Raw genomic sequence first — 22171 nt, 5'->3', positions numbered from 1 at the left:
CAATGCTATCTATATTTTTAAGGGCACAGTCACCTCTGGTTCTGTATTCACAGTGCGCGTTGTGACCCCCACAGTATAAATTCCTCCAGTTGAATCTTCATGAATTCTTATATTTGATTTTTTATTTTTTGCATCAATATCCCGAGTGGTATCAAACAAGTCAAGGACCTCTTCATTATAGAGCTATGAAAAAGACACATCAAACGGTGAATTTCGTAGAAGTGGTTCTGTGAGCCTCAACATGCTTCACATAGTGCCTTCCATATTAAATGCTTGACAGTCTGAAAAAATGACACCTATTTCTTCAAAATAAAACATAGCTATGAATTACTATATTATCATAAATTATGAATATGAAGTGAACGTCAGATTTAGCTGTAAAAATAAGAATAAGTGACTTAATCATGACAAGCAGGCTAGGCACAAGCTAAGATGACCTACGACCACTTTGCAACATACAAGCAAGGAAAAATAAGCAAGCCTAGACCAGTATGTACCAGACGCAGGCAAAGGCAAAGGTTAGGGCAGAGATACTTTCTATTTGGGGGGAGGAGGTCAGGGGGCAGGCTCTCACTGGGTAGTCCTGGCTGGTCTGGAACCTTCTATGTAGATCAGATTGTCCCTTGGGGGTTGGGGTGTCTCACTGGGTAGCCCTTGCTGACCTAGGACTCACTAAGTAGACCAGGCTGGCCTTGAACTCACAGAAGTCTTGCTTCAGCCTTTCAGATGCTAGGATTAAAGAAATGTGCCAGCACACTCACCCAAAGTTCAGAGATTTTAAGAGTTTAAAAATTTTTACAACTTCAGCTTGAAACTGTATTTCTTTTGCCTTATAATTCTCCCTTTCAGTGTCTTCATTTACTAATTGCTTTCTTTTTTGTTATTGTACAAACAGTAGGTTGTATTGTGACATTCCACATACGTATACGATCTACTTCAGGCATATATTCACTGGCTTTTCCCTCTTTAGCACCTTCCCCTCACTAATTCTTCAATGTCTTCCCTTCCTTTCTATTTCTTAAACAAATATAAAAGCCAGTCTGAGATTTCTCTCTGTGAGTCTGGTTCATTCCACTTAACATGATGATTCCATTTTCTCGCAAATTACATAATGTCATTCTTATAGCCGAATAATACTCCACTGTGTATATATGAGTGTGCATGTGTGTCTGCATCCCATTTTCTTCAGATCAATATATCTGTTAATGGGCATCCAGGCTGATTCCATAACTTGGTAATTGTCAATATGCTGGTTGATTCCAGCTGACAAACAGGCTGATAATTCTATCTTTAGTTGCTTACTTCTATCTTATTTTTTACTATACATATTTATTTATGTGCATGGGGGGGGGGCATGGAGGCCATGGTTCACATGTGGAAAGTTGGTCCCTTCCCTCCACAGGTATTTCCCAGGGATGTAACTCAGGTCATTAGGCCTGGCAGCAAGCATCCGTACACACTGAGAGATCCATCTTCACTATCTTTAGTTTTTAAAGGATCTTTTTTTAGTATGGGTTAAAAACACAATTCAGAATTATAAGGCTGCAGTCCACCTAACTAGAGTATTACTCAAAAGCCTACATTTTCTTCTACTGACATCACTCCCTATAAGACTAAGCTATCGTAAATCCATCCTAACCTGATAACCTTTGGACACTTCAGAGACACCATCAGCTTCTGAAGCGGTTTCTCAACTTGTCCTCTCCCTTTTGATAATAATTTCTAAATTCCCAGCACTTTATAAGCCCATCCAAATTACCCACAATAGTTTTTTTATGGTCACTTTATTACTTGGTAAAGAAAGGTTCTGAAATAGACAATATTAACTGTACTTTTAACCTATAGCTACTGTAAATCATTTATAATATAAATGTCAACATTATTACACCCAAGAGTAAGGTATATTTAATATCTATTAACTACTGCTAATTTACTCAAACAACATTGACTGAGTGCTATATGAAAACACTCTACTAAAGGTCAAAAATATAAAATTGTACAGATCTGGTGTTACGGATGAAATTTAAAAAGAACTGACAATGAATCTATTACCTCTAAGAATTGGGCATTCACTTTAAATTCAGGAGGAGGAACCCCATTTTTAATCGCTGTGGTTTTTTTTTCTTCAATACTCTTGAAAAGGTGTTTAACTGCACGAGAAATGATTCCCTGTTCTTCCTCCATGATGTTGACGTCAAATCCTGTTCCCATTGTGTATGTCTTCCCTGCTCCGGTCTGAACAAAAGAACAAGGTGGGGAGGAATGACTGTTCATATTAACAAGGCCATAAGACATAAAAATGGAAATGTGACTGAATTACAATTCCCACAAAAATAATAAGGTATTTACTTGTCCATATGCAAAAACTGTAGCATTGTATCCTTCAAAACAGCCTTCAATTAGTTTTTCAATGCACTGAGTGTAGATCTGCTCCTGCTGGGAGTCGATGTCAAACACATAATCAAAGGTAAATGCCTTGTCCTTCCCTAGGAAGACCTGAGGCTCTCCTGGTGTGACCGATGTACAAATATGGCATCCTTCAATCTTTTCTTTGGCAAGCTGTGGTCTTATTCTGTGAAGAACAATCAGAGAAGAAATAATAGGCAAAAGCAATTCTCAAAAAAATAATGACTTAAATTCTTGGCCAACACATTTAAGCAAGTCAACCTATACTGAATCAACTTCAGCATATAAATTAGCTTGCCTAACAACCCCAATGGTTTACTTAACAATCCCCAAAATAATGAACAAGAGTATAAAGTTCCTCTTAAAATCAAATCCTTATTGGGTAGATGTTTTTCATTAACTATAAGAAATAATCAAATCAACGCAACTACTCAGTTGTTACTTTCCTCTTTATTTCCAATTATCACCATAAAAATGAAATATTACAGAAACATTTAACCCTGATGCTCTGATGCCCTTGATTCATCCTTTCCAACTCTTCACCAGAGGTTTCTGAACACATTTAACCATGATTGATGGTATCTTAACATGTTTATTTCCACTATACATATATATATATATGATATATATGTATACATATATATAGCTAATCATTTACTAATGATATGTATGCATATACAGATTTACTGTTTGGTCATATACTAAGACATATCAGAATCAAGAGTTATCAAAAATAAATTAAACATAGATACAAATATAAGTTCCAATATTTTCTTCCAAAACAAAATCCAGTGAAATTATATGGGTTATTCTCCTTCACCTAGAAGATCACAGCATGTACCCATCCCACCTCCTCTGAAGTCTAGCAATTCCCTGTTCTGTATTCTGTTTGCAATTTCAAGGCTTGTTCTCAAAGAAGGAAAGTAAGTAAGTATGGTAATATGTTCATAACAGAATAAACTAGGCTTTAGGTACATTCTATTTACTCTTTAGACATAACATCCTGGTCACATGCACCAGTGCTCACTAGGGACAGATTCCCACTTGCCATGGAGAAACAGAAGTTTAACAAAGAAAAGACAACCACACATGAGAAATAGGAAATGATAAAAAACAGAGAAAGTAACAGATTTTAAAGGAATTAGTGCCACCTCCCTGTTTTATGAGGTCAAACTCAGTCCTAGTGACGGAGAACAAGTTCATCTGTTTACTAAGGATAAACTCAACCATTAAGTCCAGATGTGACTTTTAGCTCCTTCTCTTTAAAATGGAAAACAAGGATAGGAAAAATAATACTGAAGTAATTACACATTAGACTTACTTATGCAGCAATGTTTCTTTCCTTATGGTGTTGTTCACCTTTGCTAGGGTCGCCAACAAGGTTTGCTTTAATGGGCTATAATAGTCACCAAGTAGCTGGTTAGGAACCAGGGAAGGAGCAATGAAGCGCTCATTAAGAAGCTTAGGCTCCAGATCTCTCACACCAGTATCCTCGCTTGTGGAAGGAGATGGCAATTCCCATACTTCCTTCTAGATCTAACACTGTTTAGCTGCAGGATACTTTACTGTAGGAAGACAAAGAGGCTCTGCAGTAAGAACACTTGCTGCTCTTGCAGGGCACTGGAGTTTGGTTCCCAGAACCCTAAGAAGGCAGCTCCTAACTGCATATAACTACACCTACAGGGGATCCAACTTCCTCTTCTGCCTCTGCAAACCTGTGTGCATACACAGAGACAGAGACAGAGACAGAGACAGACAGACAGACAGACACACACACACACACACACACACACACACACACACACACCATTGAGACATTTGAATACACATGATAAAAATGATAAAAATAAATCTTTTTTTTTTTTTAAAGAAAAGGCAAAGAGATAGTATAAAAAAAGGTTCATTACAAGAAGCTATGATTAGAAACCATAAAAATAGCCCATGGTCCTAACTTTATTTATGCATGTATTTATATAGGTCTATATGGAACATAAAATTGAGGATCCTGAGGTGGAAGAAGATCTTAAGATCTATAATAAGAAAGCAGAAAGTGAGACTCACTAGGTGAAGAAAAGAGACAGCTTCAGGAAGAAGTGAGGAGAGGAACCAATGAGAATTAAAAAGTCCAATAACACGGTATAAAGATGAAGATGCCATGACAGAGGCTGTTATGCTGATCTAAAAAAATAATTTCAACAAAAAATAAATTTGTACAAACAGCCCATGGAATAACACCTTCGGCTGTCTTGTTCCGTGTTTAACACGCAGTGTTTCTCAAAATGAATATTCTCTTGTTTCCAAACACCTCCCATCCTACCCTACTTCACTCAATTATACAGAGGAAACCATATCAAACTCCAGCTGTCTTTGGAGAATAGCTCTTGATTGTTGTCAAAAACAGAAACAGAACAGTCTGAGGTACCTCACGGGAATATCAGTTCCACCCTCTTCTCTATCCCATCCATCTAATCTACCTCCGGAGCTACTAATTATTCCTGAAATAGCTCCTCAGTCCACCATGCTCTTTCTCATCAGTGACACCACCCTAATTAGGGCTCTCACTATCTCTTACTGAGAAGATTCCACAAGTCTCCTCCTCTCAAAGCCTCCACCCAGTCCTGCCCCCAGCAGCCTGCTCTGCACAACAAGCAGTTGATGGGGTCCCAGACCTCCACCCCGTCCTTCTCTGCTCTGGCATGCTAGTCCTTGCATTTGAAGAGGCTTTCCACCGGTGAGGAACGTGGTAATAAGGGTTCTCACCCTTTCAGGAACAAGCTGAACTCTGTTTCTGTGCCTCTGCTCTCTGCCAGCTTTAGGACCACTGTGAGAACACAACCAATTCCCTGTGGTAGAGCCCTGCCTTATAAATGAAATACACAGCACTGTGCTCTTCTTTGAAATCAGATACTAGATTTTAAGTAAATTATTATAAACATCAGCTGATTTCCCAGATTGTTTATTTTCTATTTTGTTTCAACATAATGAAGAAACATTGGGTGTCATTTGAATTTGCAGATCTGCCAGCCAATTTTAGAATGCCATTGTCACGCTGTCTTTACATTGACCTCCTAACCTACACTCATCTGATTACTACCCTTGCTAATAGAAGGGAGGATCTGTTTGAAATACCGACGATGCCCAGTTCTATTCCTTCGCATGGGTGGAGGACATGCTGAATCCTCCTTCTACCAGACCCAAGCAGAGGCAACTTCTGAGATGGTCCTCCACAACACAGAGAAGTAGGAACTATCTTCAAAGGCTTTTCTGTATAATTCTCTTTTAATCCTTCTTCAAAACTAGTCTTTGAAGCTGGCCAAATCCCTAAGCACACCCAAGTGAAAAATTTTCCCTTTAAATTCAAGGCCAAGCTAATTCATTGCCTTTAATAAGAAGAGCTTAAGATTTATGTAACTACAAACTACAATACTATCTGAGATTATACAAGAAAAAAAAAAATCCAATGTCAGTCCTTAGAAAAGAAAATAAACAAAGAAGAATCTGAGATTTTCCTCTACATAATTTCAAACTTTATTTTCTTAGTAGTTTTACATAAAATATCACACCATTAAATATACACATCTGACCCCACAACTATGAATTTTATATTTTTTACTATAAACATTTTGGTTAAAATATAAAAAAATCCTCACAAGTTTTTAAAATGTATAATCCTATAATGTGAAATATTTTAAGTAGCTTCTTAAAGAAAAATTTGTGTATAACAAAATGGCATAACTATTTAAGATAAAATATTCTAATATTGGACATCAAAATTATATTGTAAAACTATATAACATATAAATAATTATAGATTGCTTATCTGTAATTATTCTATCTGTACATCTAAACTATTATAAATATATAATTACACATATAATTATGCTACATATATAATTATCAAGTACTAAAAACTATAATCTGTTGTAACTAGGTTGAAGAATACAAGGTTTTGAATGTTATGGTGAAGAAACATGAACAAATACAGTCCTCATCTCACATCTGAACCTTCCCTTTAGCATGTAGCAGCATCTGCTATTCTGCCATGAAACTGAAAGTGTTGACAGAATGCAGGTCATCTTATCTCACCACTCTTGGAAAACTGTCTCTAGGCCAAATGTGGTAACAAGGGCCTTTAATTCCAGCACTTAGGAGGCAGAGGCTTGTGGATCTCTGTGAGTTCCAGTCCAGCCTGGTCTCCACAGCAAGTTCCTGGCCAGGGATGCATTGAGAGAGCCTGGAGAGAGAGAGAGAGAGAGAGAGAGAGAGAGAGAGAGAGAGAGAGAGAGAGAGAGAGAGAGAGAGAGAGGAGGAGGAGGAGGAGGAGGAGGAGGAGGAGGAGGAGGAGGAGGAGGAGGAGGAAGGAAGGAAGAAGAAGAAGAAGAAGAAGAAGAAGAAGAAGAAGAAGAAGAAGAAGAAGAAGAGAGAAGAGAAGAGAAGAGAAGAGAAGAGAAGAGAAGAGAAGAGAAGAGAAGAGAAGAGAAGAGAAGAGAAGAGAAGAGAAGAGAGAAAAAGATGTAATTTGATCTATAACCTCATATTTTTCAAACCTCTACTGCAACTAGCAGTTGAGACATCCATGTTTTCTAAATTCCAGTTACAAAACCAGTTGTGCAAACTACCTAAAAAGCTTGGGCTTTGCCAGAAAAACGTCAGCATGCGGCCTGGGATCTAAGAATTTCCTAATCTGGATTCTTTTTGCTTTTCTATGTTCAAACCAAGTCACCTTGGGCTGCTTTCACCCTTCTGCCATGACTAGGTCTCAACCTATGTCCTTCCCCATATAACGTATGTGGCTTGCCCTCTACCTGGAATGTCAGTCCCCTATTTATCTGCAAACTGCATGATGTTTTAGTTTCACAGACTGGAGCCTTTCCCTTTCTTCAAGATGAATGATTTAACCCTCCCAGAAACCTGTTCATGATTTTAGTATACTAGATATCAAATTGAATTACTGTTTCTCCACTAGTGAGTCTCTGCAGACAAAGAATATATCTTATAAATACATAAAACGGAGTAATTCTACAAATATTTCCTAGTGGACTCTGCTAAGCTCCATCTGCTAAAAAGGAGTCTGGTTCAATACTGCGTACTACTCTTGCTCAGTTGTCAAAAACAACTCATTCTTGGGCAGTACTCAATGACATTCTATCTCTAGTTTTCTAAGCTATAGGATAAAGAGCCTAGTTTAGTATGTCTACGGTTCATTTCAGGTTCATGTCATATTCTAATTGATCAAGACAGCAAAGCAAAGGTTTTCTATGTAGACCCTTTAAAGGTGACTGACTATACACCACCTTTTCCCTGCTGTACACTATACCCCCCACTAGTTGTATAATTTCTGCCTTCTTCCTTCATTTCTATTATAAACTCCAGCACAAGACAGTCCATGTTCTGGTGGTCACTGGGGAAAAGCCTATGACTCTAGCAGTACCATCAGAAAGTCACAGGACATTCTGAAACTGAGTCCAGTAAGTGTGTCAAAATTGTGCCTTGCTTTGTGCCTTCACAATAACCAAGCTATTTGTATCACTTAATACATTAAATAAACTGAGACCTAGTTTCAAATTTATATATATATAAAAAAATTTATATATATATATATAAACATACTTTAGGATGAAGGCTCATATTTGCTATCTTTTCAGCTAAAATTTTGGGAAGGAAATCCAGCAGATTCAAGTCTGCAGTTTAACCCTGCCATGTGATATCAACAATGTATGGAGGGACCTCAGTGTCACCTCACAGAAGGCCAGCTCCTGACTGCTCTTTCATGGGTCATCTCTCAAGTCTTGTTTTCAGCATGCAACCTTAAAAGGGAGCATCCTCCATCAGACAAAAGATGCTTTGCTCCTGCTTCCTGTATAAGCACAGAATCCCCACGCTTTCCACTTGCAGAGAAGCAAGCTTGACTGCTTGTACAGCATCCACATATTGAGTGCATCTGCATGCACCTAGTGGATCAGAGGGAATGAGAAACCAGCTTAAAACATGTAGATCACAGTTCTGATGATGTGGTAAGTAATGAAAGCACTTAGCCTCCAACTTGAGTATTGTATCTCTGCCACCACTCACAAAATGGCAAAAGGCTAGCTTGCCACCTTGTGAACAGAATAAAATATCAAAATCTTCCCAAGTTTTCACCCACACTAGCACTGGCTTTTGGCAAGTTATTCTCTCAGCCTCAATTAACTTACCCATAAGACAATACCGAGAAATCTACATTGCAGCATCTTGAACAAATGAGACACCATGTGGTAATGAAAGCCCATGTAGGTATAAAGTATTGGTGGTACTACTACAAGACCACTTGAAAATTCCCTAAGCCAGTTTCCTTGTCAGTCAGCATCACATCTCAAATGAATCTGGGTCTTCCATGAAGAATGTATGGTTTAGTTTTTGGTTCCTTTAACTACTGTTTCGTTTTTGCTTGTTTGTTTTGTTCTTTTGTTTTTTGTTTTTAAGCACAGTTTAAAAGTCCCAAGTCTTTGAGGAATTTAAATGTGAAACTGCTCCTCTAAACATATATACAATACAACACTGAACATTATGCATATAGATATACAACTGTATTTATATGCATCATATACATGGATCTAAACAAAGATGATGGTTGAATACCTTATACCTTCATTTGCAAAGAAAAGCCACAATTCCAAACTTATTTTTTTCGTAGTAATGATTAGTCAAGTCTTATTCACCCTGTCATTCGTGTCAGTATTAGGTACACGAAGGACAAATACATGTGTGTGTCTATGTGAGTGTATGCCATGAGTGTGGCTGCCTGCAAAGGCCAGAAGAGGGCATCAGATCCCCTGGGGCTGGAGTTCTAGGAGGCTGTAAACCACCTCACATGGATGGGTTCTGGGAGCCAAACTTGAGTGCTCTACAAGAGCAACAAGTTTTATCTCCAGCCCCATCAGGAATTTTTTATTTTTCTTGTATTCACTGGCAACCTCAGACATGTCTATAATAAATTCGGTCATTTTCACATACATCCCCACTCCCTTCTCTCACTTCTTCCCTCTTTCACTAAAACCCTTATCTGCAATTAGTCCCCCTCTATTTTCAAGCAGGGTGTGTTGGGGGGGGGGGATATGTATGTGCATGTTGCTGGAAACAGAATCGAGAGCCTCTTGCATGCCACAATGCAACTGAGCTACATCTTCAGCTCACAAAATGGGAGTTTTCTACTATCATTATTATTATCATTTCTATCTCGCCCTATAACCAATAAGAGAACTTCATTCAGAAAGGGAGAGGACTCCCCAAGTAACTAGTTTGGTTTAAAGGAGAATTGTAATCATTATAGTACAATAGGTCCTTATACCAAATTATGTGAATGAAATGTCAGTGACTTGTAGGTACTGGAAAAATGCCTACTAAGAAAAAATAAATAATACCATGCCACTGGAATTTATAGCATCCCATTGCATGTACAGGAACCCATATTCCCTCTCAAAGCTAAACAAGTAGCACATAAAACACAGGTACATGGATACAGACAATCAAACCTATATTTCAAAGGCATGAAATTTTCATCGTGCTTTTCAGATTTTCTCTTACAGTGTTACCTCTCGAACTCCTCTGTTCTCCATTTTATTAAAAACATCACAAGCTTTTCTTTTGCTAATTGATTGGTCACAATATACAAAAATACCTTCTTTTTTTAATTTTATAATTTAATTTAATTTTACATATCAGCCACAATTCCCTTGTTCTCCCCCCGCCATCTTTCCCCCAGCCCACTCCCATTCCCATCTCCTCCAGGGCAAAGACTCCCCTGGGGATTGAGTTCAACCTGGTAGATTCAATCCAGGCAGGTCCAGTCCCCTCCTCCCAGGCTGAGCCAAGTGTCCCTGTATAAGTCCCAGGTTCCAAACAGCCAGCTCATGCACTGAGGACAGGTCCCAGTCCCAGTGCCTGGGGGCCTTCCAAACAGATCAAGCTAAACAACTGTCACCCATTCAGAGGGCCTGATCCAGTTGGGGGCTCCTCAGCTATTGGTTCATAGCTCATGTGTATCCATTCGTTTGGCTAATTGTCCCTGTGCTTTTTCCAATCTTGGTCTCAACAATTCTCGCTCATACAAACCCTCCTCTTTCTCACCATTGGACTCCTGGAGAATAGGAAGAAGCAAAATGCTAGAGAGACCCACAGAAATCCACAAAGATACCTCCACAATAGACTACTGGCAATGGTCGAGAGAAAGCCCGAACTGACCTACTGTGGTGATTGGATGGCCAAACACCCTAATTGTCGTGCTAGAAACCTCATCCAATGACTGAGGAAACCGGATGCAGAGATCCATGGCCAGGCCCCAGGTGGAGCTCCAGGAGTCCAAATGGCAAAAATACCTTCTTTTTGCAGTTGGCCGCTGTGGATTCCTTACCATGCTAGAGAGGGCACTGTGGCCCCTAGTCCAGTTTCATGGATACTGTGACCTTCCTGTGGGCTGCATGTCTTTGCTAACTGTTTCACTTTGTTTTGTTGCTGGAGTTATTCTGATCTCATCCCCGTGCTACAAAGGTAGCTGTCCAGTTCACCCAGTAACCTGACCTGATTCCCACTCGGTGAGGCTCTTTTACTCACACCTGTCCCTAACCAGCTCTTCTGGTACCCTGTCCCACCACGGCTCTCCCTCCCACACTGCCACCACCGGGTCCTCAGCACTCATCACGCGTCCTTCTTACCTCTGTTGTCGTGCTGAATGATTGGCATCACTGACAACTACTTACTGGTTTTCCATCTGATGCTGAATGTGAATTATTTTTACTCACTTTTCATTTTCTACAAGTTGGGACAGCTATCGTGCTGTTACAATATCAAGGCACTGCAGTGGCTCACACCTGTAGTCACCACTCAGGAGGTAGAAGCAGAAGAATCCAGAGCTCAAGACCAGTCTAGCTACATGGCAGCAAGTTGAAGGCCAGCCTGGGACAGACAAAACTATCTCACATAACATAGAATAATAAAACACCTTAACACGTTACAATTGTGCATGGAATTTCAAAAATCCTCTTGTAAAGTTATAAATGAAACTATATATGCTTTTGGGAGATGGGTGAATATCGTATGATACTGCCTCATAATACTATCTTATTAGATCACTTCTTTATAAGAAAAACTGATATGGTTCTATAAGAGTAACAGACCAAAAGCCAAAGAATACATGAAGCTTCATAGACAGGAAAAAGCAACCACGGCAACTTCCAGAAAGAATGCAACCTTGCCAACCCACTTTAGGATTTTGAGCTCTAGGAAAAGAATCCATGTTCTTTAAAGTCACTGTTCTTGCGACAGTTTGCACTACTTGCAAGGGAAACTAATACTTGACCTTCAGCTTCCTAAAAGCAGGTAGCGAGTACCTAAAAATATAAGAGGCATAGTTACAACCTTTGCTGTTCAAACTGGGTCACTTTCTACTAGTAATCATTCCAAGGTAACAGTCATACGTTAGGACTGCCCGAGGTACACTGTGATGTACACTCAGTCTACTCTCGGGGCACTAATAACAGGTAATTCAATGAGATTGTGGCGATGCATATCTCAGTCACAAAGAGGGAGAAGCTTATTAATAATCAGCACATCAGAAATAGGTTGCAGCCACAGAGGGAGTGCCGACGGTAGCTACTGACAACAGATAACAGTAGTACCAGTTCTCAAGCCTGGCCCCATGAAGGAAGAATTGCCTGGTAAGTTCAGTGTGTCTACTCTGTTTTCGTTGTGCATTCATGCAGATTCCCAGGTCCCGCCCAAACATGTTAAATCATAATTTCCCAAGGTGGGACCGACCAGGTTCTACATTGTCAATTAGCTCTCTATGTGACTCCAAAACACTGCTGGGCCAGCACCAAACTTCTGAGGCAGTGAAGAACAGTAATGTTTGCAAGTAGACCCTGACCTTACCGGGTAGGGTGTTCTGCCACACCCAAAAACCAATGCTACTTCTTCCACCACATTTTTCCTATTAAATACAATCTTAGTGGGGCTGAAGAGGAGACTGAGCAGTTAAGAGCACACACTACTCTTGAAGAGGACCTGGGTTCAATTCTAAGTACCCACATGGCGGCTAACAACCAGCAATTAACTCTAGTTGTAAGGGCTCTGACATTCTCTTCTGACTTCTGTGAGCACTGCACCCACGTGGTACACAAATTTACATGCAAGCAAGACATTGGTACACACAAAATAAAAATAAATAAATCCTTTAAAAAAAAATAGGATCATAGTGCTGTGGTTCAATATGTCTCAAGTATCAAGGTGGTTGTCTTCCAAGGATGACACCCAAGGTTGTCCCTCTGGCCTCCATACACACATGTACCTTATACCCAGTAATGAACACACACACACACACACACACACACACACACACACACACACACGAAGCAATTCTAAAAACAATCAGAGGTAACTTGATTAGTACTAAAATCATAAACTGTATTTAAGCACTCTTGATATTCCACATCACTGTGTATTTAATTATTTTAAAGATCTGTTTGTTACTAGAGAAATTCCCAAGAGGTACAGTATACACTAGACACACTTTTAATCTACTTTTGTACTGCACTGGATTCACTATGAAAACATCCCTGGTACCTTGAGCCACCGTCCTTGCTAAGTGTAGTGAGGTGGGCCTGACCTGGGGAATAGCAATAAGACACAAGAAACAAGTCCATTGTTGTTAAATAATAATAATTTTCAAAAATCCCCTACATAAAATTAGGATACCATACTTCTTTTTTTGTTGTTATTTTGTTTTGTTTTGTTTTTAGGTTTTTCGAGACAGGGTTTCTCTGTGTAGCTTTGCGCCATTCCTGGGACTCACTTGGTAGACCAGGCTGGCCTCGAACTCACAGAGATCCGCCTGGCTCTGCCTCCCGAGTGCTGGGATTAAAGGCGTGCGCCACCACCACCCGGCTGGATACCATACTTCTAAAGACACACACAGAGACCATGTAATAGCGTGGGAAATGAAATGACTTTCAACAAAAATCATCTTTTCAGCAGTTCGGCTTCCATATACTTGCTTTGTTTTTCAGACTGCTCTCCATGTAGAAAGTCAGGCGAATCTCATTCATTCATGGAACTGGACGTGAACTCATGAGGCCTGTGAAAGGCCAACCGCAAACAGCGGTTCCTGTGAATCCAGTCCATTTCCTCTAAAACGCCCACTGTAATCAGAAGTCAATGCAAAAAGAGAAGGAGCAAAGTGGCTTTCCCTCTCAGACTTGTTAGCTCGTGAATGTTCCAAGGAGACATTAGAGAACAAAGTATCTTTGATAAATGCACTGGATCTTCTTCTGAATTGAAGGGCTGAGGAAATAATGTCATCCATTAGCTCCGGCACTAAAGGTCAGACCTGAGTCTCAGACACTGAGTAAAACCTCCATGAGAGGTTTTCTGTGTTTTTTTTTTGACACTAAGAGCTATCTAAAGCCATTAGCTTCCCCTCAGGGAAAGTGACTGTAAGGATTCTTGCCTTATCAACAAAATAGTGGTCTAAACTAGATTTGAGGTCAACTAGAAGAACCAATTGTTTAAAAAAAAAAAAAAAAAAAAAAAAACAGGAAAAAAAAATCTTCTCAGAATCAATTCCATTAAACAAATAATGTATTAATCCTTTATATAATACTATGCTAGGTAATATAGGAGAAACAAAGAATGAAATAAACTTCCTACCACCCGGAACTTTGTTATGTCATATAGGAAATAAGGCAAAACCAAAAACATCTGTAATTCAACATGATACTTGTCTATAGATCGTATGGAAGCTTATGAAAATACACATTATGATGCTGAGAACCTGAGTGGTACAGACATCTCCATCTCTAATTCTCTGTGGATAATACTGAGGCCATACTGTTTTAGAGCCTTAGATGGAAGATCATCACCCCAAATCAAGAGAGGGAAGAAAAACACTTGTGTGAGGCAGAGTGAGGCAAGAAAGGCAAAGAGCACTTTGATGGAAGCAATTTGAAGAAACAGAAACAAAATGAATCAACCAAGAAAGGTGGACTTTTTTTTCACCTAAGAAAACTGCTGATTATAATTACAAAACCTATCGTTTATGCAGAGCTGTTGGGCCGGTGAGATGAGTCTGTGGGTTAAAAGCCAATACAGTTATACACAATTTCAGTGTGGCCATTAAAATCTAACTAGCCCAGTTCATCTGCAATCAATCAATCAAACAAGCAAGTGGTTCACAGACTGAATTCAGACAAGGAACTGAAACAGAACTTGAAATTTGTAGATCCAACTCGAGGGTGTATTCTCCAGTCCACCAGCCTTGGCCAAGCAGCCCCAATACTGGTGGTCACACCTGGTATCCTCCAGAGGTAAGATGTGGAACATGAACTTTTTTTTTGCCTTGCAAGTAATCAAGACTTATAACATTCTTTTTTATAGCTAGGTAATGAATTACTATAAACTTTACACTTAAGAAAACACAGGGGTTTTTGAAAGATGGTCCAGTTGGTAAGGAGTTTGTCATGCAAGCATAGAACCTGGGTTAGGTCCCCACAACTCACATCAAGAAGCTAGGCAGAGCAATGCGCACCTATAAACCCCAGCACAGGGGAGGCAGAGACAGGAGGGTCACTGGAACGCGCTGTCCAGCCAGTCGAGTTGAACTGGTGAGTACCAGGTTCAGTGAAAGATCCTGTCCCCAAAAGTAAGGCAGTAAGTGATACTCAGGCCACAACACACACATGTCCATATGCATGCACGCCTCCACACAAGTACACACACACTAACATATACATACACACAAACCAAACACACCTGTCCAACCTTAGTTTCTATGGGTCAAAAGTCACAGCACTGCTAGAATTTCTGTTGAGTCTTTCCAGGCTGGAATGTGAGAATTAGGCTCAGAGTTGTTCTTAACAGGAGTTCAGCTCATTCAAATGGTTGAAGAATTCAGCGGCTTACTGTGTGGAAGTGAGAGCCTTGCTTTCTTGCTGGCACATAGCCAGTTCTCACCTCTTAAATGCCACCCTAACATGCAGCCTGATGGGCCTCCCATAGTGGGGCACTTACTGCAGGGGAAGCTCCTGTTCCAATATACCAAGCCCTCATATACATATACATATACATATATACACATGTATATATGTGTGTGTATATATATATATATATATACATATATATATATATATATATATAAAGGAACAATATCTCATCACTTTTGACTATTCTACTAATTACCAGCAAGCTATAGTTAACGCTCCAAATCAAGCCAAGGGGATTACACAGAGAAAGGAACAGGGGGCAAAGGTCACTGGATAATTGCATTGCCTCGGGCAGTATGCACCATAATCAAAGTTTTTCTTTGGGGCTGGGGGCAGAGAGAAACCTGATTCGACTTGAAGAATAGGAAATCGAATATACCAATGGGAAAGCAACCCTTGAACAAATAGGGAAGAGGACAGGGAGCCTTTGGAATTGCTGCCACTAACAGCCCCAGTAGATATCGTTTAGCTCCTCGTTAGTGCTAATGAAAGTGAATCGAATATGTAGTGTGAGTGTTGTATAAGAACTAACCCACTCTTCACAACCATTCCCTTCAGACTGAGCGCTGCATCAATGTCAAAGAGAAAAAAAAAATTCTGCAATTCATCCAGGAAGGTCAACTTTACGTTGGATAAAATGAATAAAAACTTTAAACATTACTAAGACACAGAGCTACAACACAGATACCAAATGGAGAATACAAAATGTACACCAATTTGCTAAATAAGACTTGAAGACTCAGAAATTTCCAGGTGAGCTATACATTATACATGTTATGTCATTGCAGTTAGAGGGATCTTGATGTAAAAGCTGAGACGCAATGCTATTCTAGGACTCTGTACTTTATCCCTCATTAAGTATTAATGAGAGGAGAAGCTCACAGGTAAAGGGATAAATTTTTAAACACATGGTTTCAAATGCAATGCGCATGTGCTTGTTCACCATTGTCTCTAGAAGGTAAATTACAAATGAAATTGTGATAAAGACAACTAGGTTTCCAGATCATGCAGGCAGGTGCTAGAACTTAGACTATTGTAGCTCACAACTCTCCTACCCAACCATTAATCTTCAATATGATAAAGACTTCCTGTTTGTTTATTTGGGGCTTGGTTTGCTCGAATTCTTTGAAATTCAAATGAGTACCTTACATTTTGTGGCATAAATTGCTAATCATACTCCAAAATCCAATCTCTCATTTTTCATTAATTTACCTTACTTTATTTTATTTGCTATGAATAGCATGTTTACCCAATTGCCCTGTATGGTGGTATTGTGTTCCCCAAAATATTGTGCACCCTAATAAACTTATCTGGGGTCAGAGACAGAACAGCCACTAGATACAAAGGCTAGAAAATGGTGGCACTCACACCTTTAATCCTAGCACTCCAGAGGTAGAAATCCCTCTGGCTCTCTGTGAGTTCAAGGCCACATTGGAAATGGCCAGGCATGGTGACACACGCCTTTAATCTCAGAAAGTGAGCCTTTAATCCCAGGGAGTGGTGGTAGAAAGCAGAAAGTATATAAGGCATGAAGACCAGAAACTAGAAGCTTTTGGCTGGTTAAGCTTTTAGGTTTTGAGCAGCACAGTTCAGATGAGAGCCATTTGGATATGAGGACACAGAGGCTTCCAGTCTGAGGAAACAAGACCAGCTGAGAAGTTGGCCAGGTGAGGTTAGCTGTGGCTTGTTCTGTTTTTCTGATCTTCCAGTGTTTACCCCAATACTTGGCTCCGGGTTTGATTTTATTAATAAGACTCTTTAAGATTCCTGCTACAGCCCTGCACATCTTAATTAAGCCTCCTTGCAGCTAGAGGGTCAAGTCCAGTGAATGGCAACAGTATATCCTTATGTACAAAGGATGAGACATCTTTTTCCAGAAAGCAGAGTGTAGTGATAAACCACCTTGAATCATGTGACTCTAGCAACACCTAAGGAAGAGTGTAACAACAGAACCGGATCCTGGGTCCCCAACACAATGGACTTGTCAGCTCTAGACTGTTTACAAATTACCTATAATGCAGAAGAGCAGCAAACTTCTGTTTTAATTGAGCCCTTGCCCCACCTACGCCCTAACTAACATGGAACTCTGGCAGCTGGAAGTAGTTGCCACCCTAACATTACTGACTTAGAGGTTGAACAGCAGGCAGTAAGGAAGCTGCCGGATGACAAGCCACTGAGCTTTACGGCAGCAGGACAAAACATTCATTAACTATCACCATGACCATTGTGTCAGCCATATCCATGCCAAGCACGGCTTTCTCCTCAGTGGGACTAAGAGATAAGCCAGACAGGAGTCAACATAGCCTGAGAACTTGGATTCGGGTTCTCTGGAAGAGCACGTTCCCAAATGAAAACAGTGACATGAGACTTTAGTAGTTACAGAACAAAGAACATCACATCAAGGTATTTACCAAATACACTGTTAGCAGACCACAGCGTCAATCACAGCAAAGTGGGAAAAGTTTACTATAGGCCTCGGATGCTGCTGATGACAAGCCTCAACTTTTGGGTTGCTGGAAGCTAGCAATCAGCTAAGACTAATTCTAAAGCTTCTACCTGATAGTCAAAACCATGTTTGGTCAGACACAGGGGCAGACTATGGATAGTTATTATGGGAAAGAAAAAGAGCCGGTGATGATTTGGATCTGGATCTACAACACTGTGACTCTCCACAATCATGAACTTCTGATTGGGTACTGAGCCTTGTAGAGTCTTTACACAGTTATGACTTGATCCTCTCTCTGAGAATGTCCTTTATATTTGTCTTAGTTAGGATTTCCATTGCTGTGATGAAACCCCATGACCAAAGCAGCTTGGAGAGGAAAGGGTTTATTTGGCTTACACTTCCACATCACTGTTCATCATCAAAGAAAGTCAGGGCAGGAACTCAAAAAGGGCAGGAACCTGGAGGCAGGAACTGAGGCAAAGGCTATGGAGGGGTGCTGCTTATTGGCTTGCTCTCTATGACTTGGTCAGCCTGTTTTCTTATAGAACCCAGGACCACCAGCACAGGGATGTCACCACCCACAATGGGCTGAGTCCTCTAACATCAACCACTAATTAAGAAAATACTCTACAGGCTTGTATACAACAGATCTCATGTGGCATTTTTTTAAGATTGCTTCTTCTCAGATGACTTTAGGTGTGTCAAGTTGACATAAAACTATCCAACACACACTTGAAGAATGAACTAAGGCCTCTAGCTTAAAGGGAAATTGTTAAGAGTAATTGATTAGGAACTAAAATATTGCTATATTTCATCTTGGTTTCTTTTTGAAGTTTCAAAACTCCTCCAAGACAAGTCAACTCTGAGTCTCCACTTGCTCCACAGCGAGTACAGCTCTGAAGAGAGATAAAACACCTGCAGCTTGAAGTTGGGTGAATGTCAAACCTTGGCCTCCCTCATGCAGGAAGTTTGAAAGATAAATTATCCTCCAAGAAAACAACAGTTTTCAGTACCCACTTTATATCAGACCATGAAAAGTAATATACATTAAGAAATTTCCCTCAAGATGAAGGCGAAACCATGGAGAACTGAAGAAGAGGGGAAAAAAAAACAACTTATATAGCCGAGTGGTGATGGCACACGCCTTTTATCCCAGCATTCAGGAGGCAGAGGCTAGCAGATCTCTGAGTTCAAAGGTAGCCTGGTCTACAGAGTGAGTCCAGGACAGCCAGAGCTATACAGAGAAACGCCATTTCAAAAAAACAAAAAAACAGACAAACAAGAAAAGACCTTATATAGAATAAAATTCATTCAATATCTACTTAAAATTGACTCACTAAAAATATATGTACATATTAGTATCTCCTGAAAGTCAGAGAACAAAAAAAAGTAATTAACACATAAAAAGCACATGTGCTTAGCATTTCACAACTCCCATAGTGCTTTTCATGTCTCTAAAATTCAGAAATACACTTTACACATTGAAGAATTAGATATCAAAAAAGGGCATATTCTATTATATACAGTACCGACTTAAAAAGAGGAACATGTGGTATCAACTCATAAAGAATGTGCCTTATGGCACATTATCACATTATGCCCCAATTGGCAGCTAAAAAAAGGTCTCTACACATCTGTTTCCACTGGGGTCCGCTTGCCATTGTCACATACACAAAATTCTCAAAAGCCAAATAAGATCTATAAGCCATTTAAAAGGCATAAAGGAGTTTGTGGCAGGGGGGAGGTGGGGGGTGGTGGAGGATTAAGAGACATTTAATCTAATAGATACAGCTATTCTAATTATTCTAATTCTGACCTGGGCATGCCAGATTGCTAGCCTATGGACCATCCTCTGCTGAAGGTGTATTCCCAGCCATTGCTTATCTGTTATCCTAATTATTCACATTTCTAATTCCTAAGCAGCTTAAATAAATTCAGTTCACATTTACTTGGTCTATACAGTTTAAAATGTGACAAGTGGTTTCCACCTTCCGCTCCTCAATCTGCTGGGCTATTACACAATTCTGGATTTAATGTTTTAACACCTTCCTCCGCTCCCCGCTACATCGTACTCACCTTATCTTTGTTTGATATATTTGCCATTCTCCCACCCACACAAACAAGCTAACTAATTTGTGTTTTATGAGACTGTAAATGGATCTCCCATACACTGAACCCTCCATATCTAACACCTTTCTTCCCACCCAGCATGTTCTTAGGATAGAGAAAAGCTAATGGAAGCTACTCAAAGTGGGAGGAAAACCCACATGAGCACTATCTCAGGTGTGCAGTCCACTCCCTGCGCAATCTTTACAAAGTATGAATACTCAGAACATTCTGCACTATTCTCATGCACCTAAATGACGTAAATAAGAGCCTTTGAAATAACTTTTATTTCGTTTACTTAAGGTATACAACAAAGTTAGGAGATAGAGTTACATTGTGTAACTGTTACTATGTGAAATAATAGAGGTCCATTCTAACAGAGTGGAAAACTCAACTCTACAATGACAAGCAAGCAAATTTTCTTTTCTTAAAGGTAGCTCTTGGGGGCTGGGGAGTTAGCTCAATGGCCAAAGGCATTTTCTGCTTTTGCAAAGGTCCCAGATTTCACTCCAGCACCCACATGGAGGTTCACAACTGTCTGTAAGTCCAATCCAGGGACCCAATGATGTCTTCTGAACTCTGTGTGCAAGACATAAATATGGTACACATACACATGCAGGCAAACACTCATACACATAAATAAAAAACACATGAATCTTTTTAAAAATAATTTAAAAGGTAGTTCTTCTTGGAGAGACTAGAATTCATTCAAAATAAAAAAAAAATAAGACAAAGAAAACTCAGGATCTAAATCTGGCTGCAACACACAACTATAGTATGAATTTCATGTATTAAACCATCATTTGTGATTCGTGTTATAGCATTTAAAAATTAACAAAAAATTATATGTGTAAAGTAAGCCGGTTTTCAGCATTTAAACCATAAAGCTTACTCACTAAAAACTGAGGACTAGAAATGGTGAACTATGCTTTTAATCCCAGCACTCAGGAGGCAGAAGGAAGCAGATCTCTGTGAGTTCAAGGCCAGCCTGGTCTACAGAGCAAGTTTCAGGCAAACCAGAACTTTACAGATTTGTTTTTATTTGTGCATGTGTGTGTAATTACATGTGTACAAGTGCTAGAAGAGGTCAGAAAAGTGTGTCTGATTCCCTGGAACTGGAGTTACAGGCAACTGTGAGCCATCCAAAGTGGCTGCTGGAATCCAAAGTTTGGTCCTCTGCAAGAGCAGCAAGCATTCCTAACAGCAGAACCCTAGTATAGCTGCTTTAAAGAAATGAAGAACTGGACTTGTCAACACCAAATGAGATGACTAATGGTACTGATGGATAGCAGGACACTAGTCTTTCATTAAGTATCTACTATACATGCAAACGTTTTACATATACTGTTTTCATGCTGTACAGCAATTTGAAGTAGCTATTATTTTTTACTATTTTAAAGGTGAGATAAGTAATAAATAAACTACTGAAAGCCAGAATTCAAGTTAACAGATGGCTTTTCTCCAAAACCTGTAACATTCCCTAGGTTACACTGCTTGCCTAGCTGCAGCTCACATGGTGGTAATAGTATGATTGGGTAACCATCATTGTAATAATAGAGTATAATTATCTACTAGATTCAAGACAGAAGGAGCCATGGCTAGGATCTCAGGCTAACACATGCTGACCTCATCTCTGAAGATGGATCTGGAGGAGGAGTATCTGTATTATCTAGACTCCTTTGCTACCTGAAATTGAATAGAGCTCTAACAGCCAACTTCAGGGACAAATCTCAAACCTCATGGACCCTCAAGTTTAAATGGTAAACAGCGAAAGTGTGTCTACTGAAGGATTCATTCAAAATTCATTAAAATTTTCTTTCAGTTTCTAGATTTGGACAGCTGGAACTCATCTGGCTAGTACAGAAAGACTTAAACCATGCTTTGAGTTCACAAAAGGTTACAGTTTAATTGGGAAACACACCTCTATGTACACACATTAAATAACAGTGATGAAGGGATTTCACAAAGACTACAAACTGGAATAATTGCAAATAATTTCAAAATTGCAGAGACTGATAAATATGGAATGATAAATCAGGGAATAAGATACATAGTAATAAATAAGCAGGACCTGGAGTTGTTGTTGTTTTTTTTTAAGGTAAATGAAGATATTTGATATTTTTAGTGAAGGAAGAACACAGATAGTTCAAGCTAGATGTGAGGAGATGGGCATGGAAAAATAGAGAATGATCAGACATACATA

The 22171-nt window shown here is 39.6% G+C and overlaps 1 protein-coding gene across 21 annotated transcripts in view; it reads right to left on the bottom strand.

The window, feature by feature from the left end:
* Window positions 1-22171, bottom strand: part of Kif21a (kinesin family member 21A) — a 129647-nt gene that overhangs the window by 61917 nt on the left and 45559 nt on the right. For all 21 annotated transcript variants that reach the window (XM_028869235.2, XM_028869247.2, XM_028869255.2 and 18 more), the window contains exons 2-4: window positions 2350-2572; window positions 2053-2235; window positions 34-183 (exon numbers count right to left, since the gene is read on the bottom strand). In XM_028869235.2, coding sequence (XP_028725068.1) covers window positions 34-183; window positions 2053-2235; window positions 2350-2572 — 556 coding nt within the window. The remainder of the gene's footprint in view (window positions 1-33; window positions 184-2052; window positions 2236-2349; window positions 2573-22171) is intronic.

The sequence above is a fragment of the Peromyscus leucopus genome, chromosome 20, assembly GCF_004664715.2.
Source record: "Peromyscus leucopus breed LL Stock chromosome 20, UCI_PerLeu_2.1, whole genome shotgun sequence".
Taxonomy (NCBI): Eukaryota; Metazoa; Chordata; class Mammalia; order Rodentia; family Cricetidae; genus Peromyscus; species Peromyscus leucopus.
This window is presented reverse-complemented; position numbering and strand designations above follow the sequence as displayed.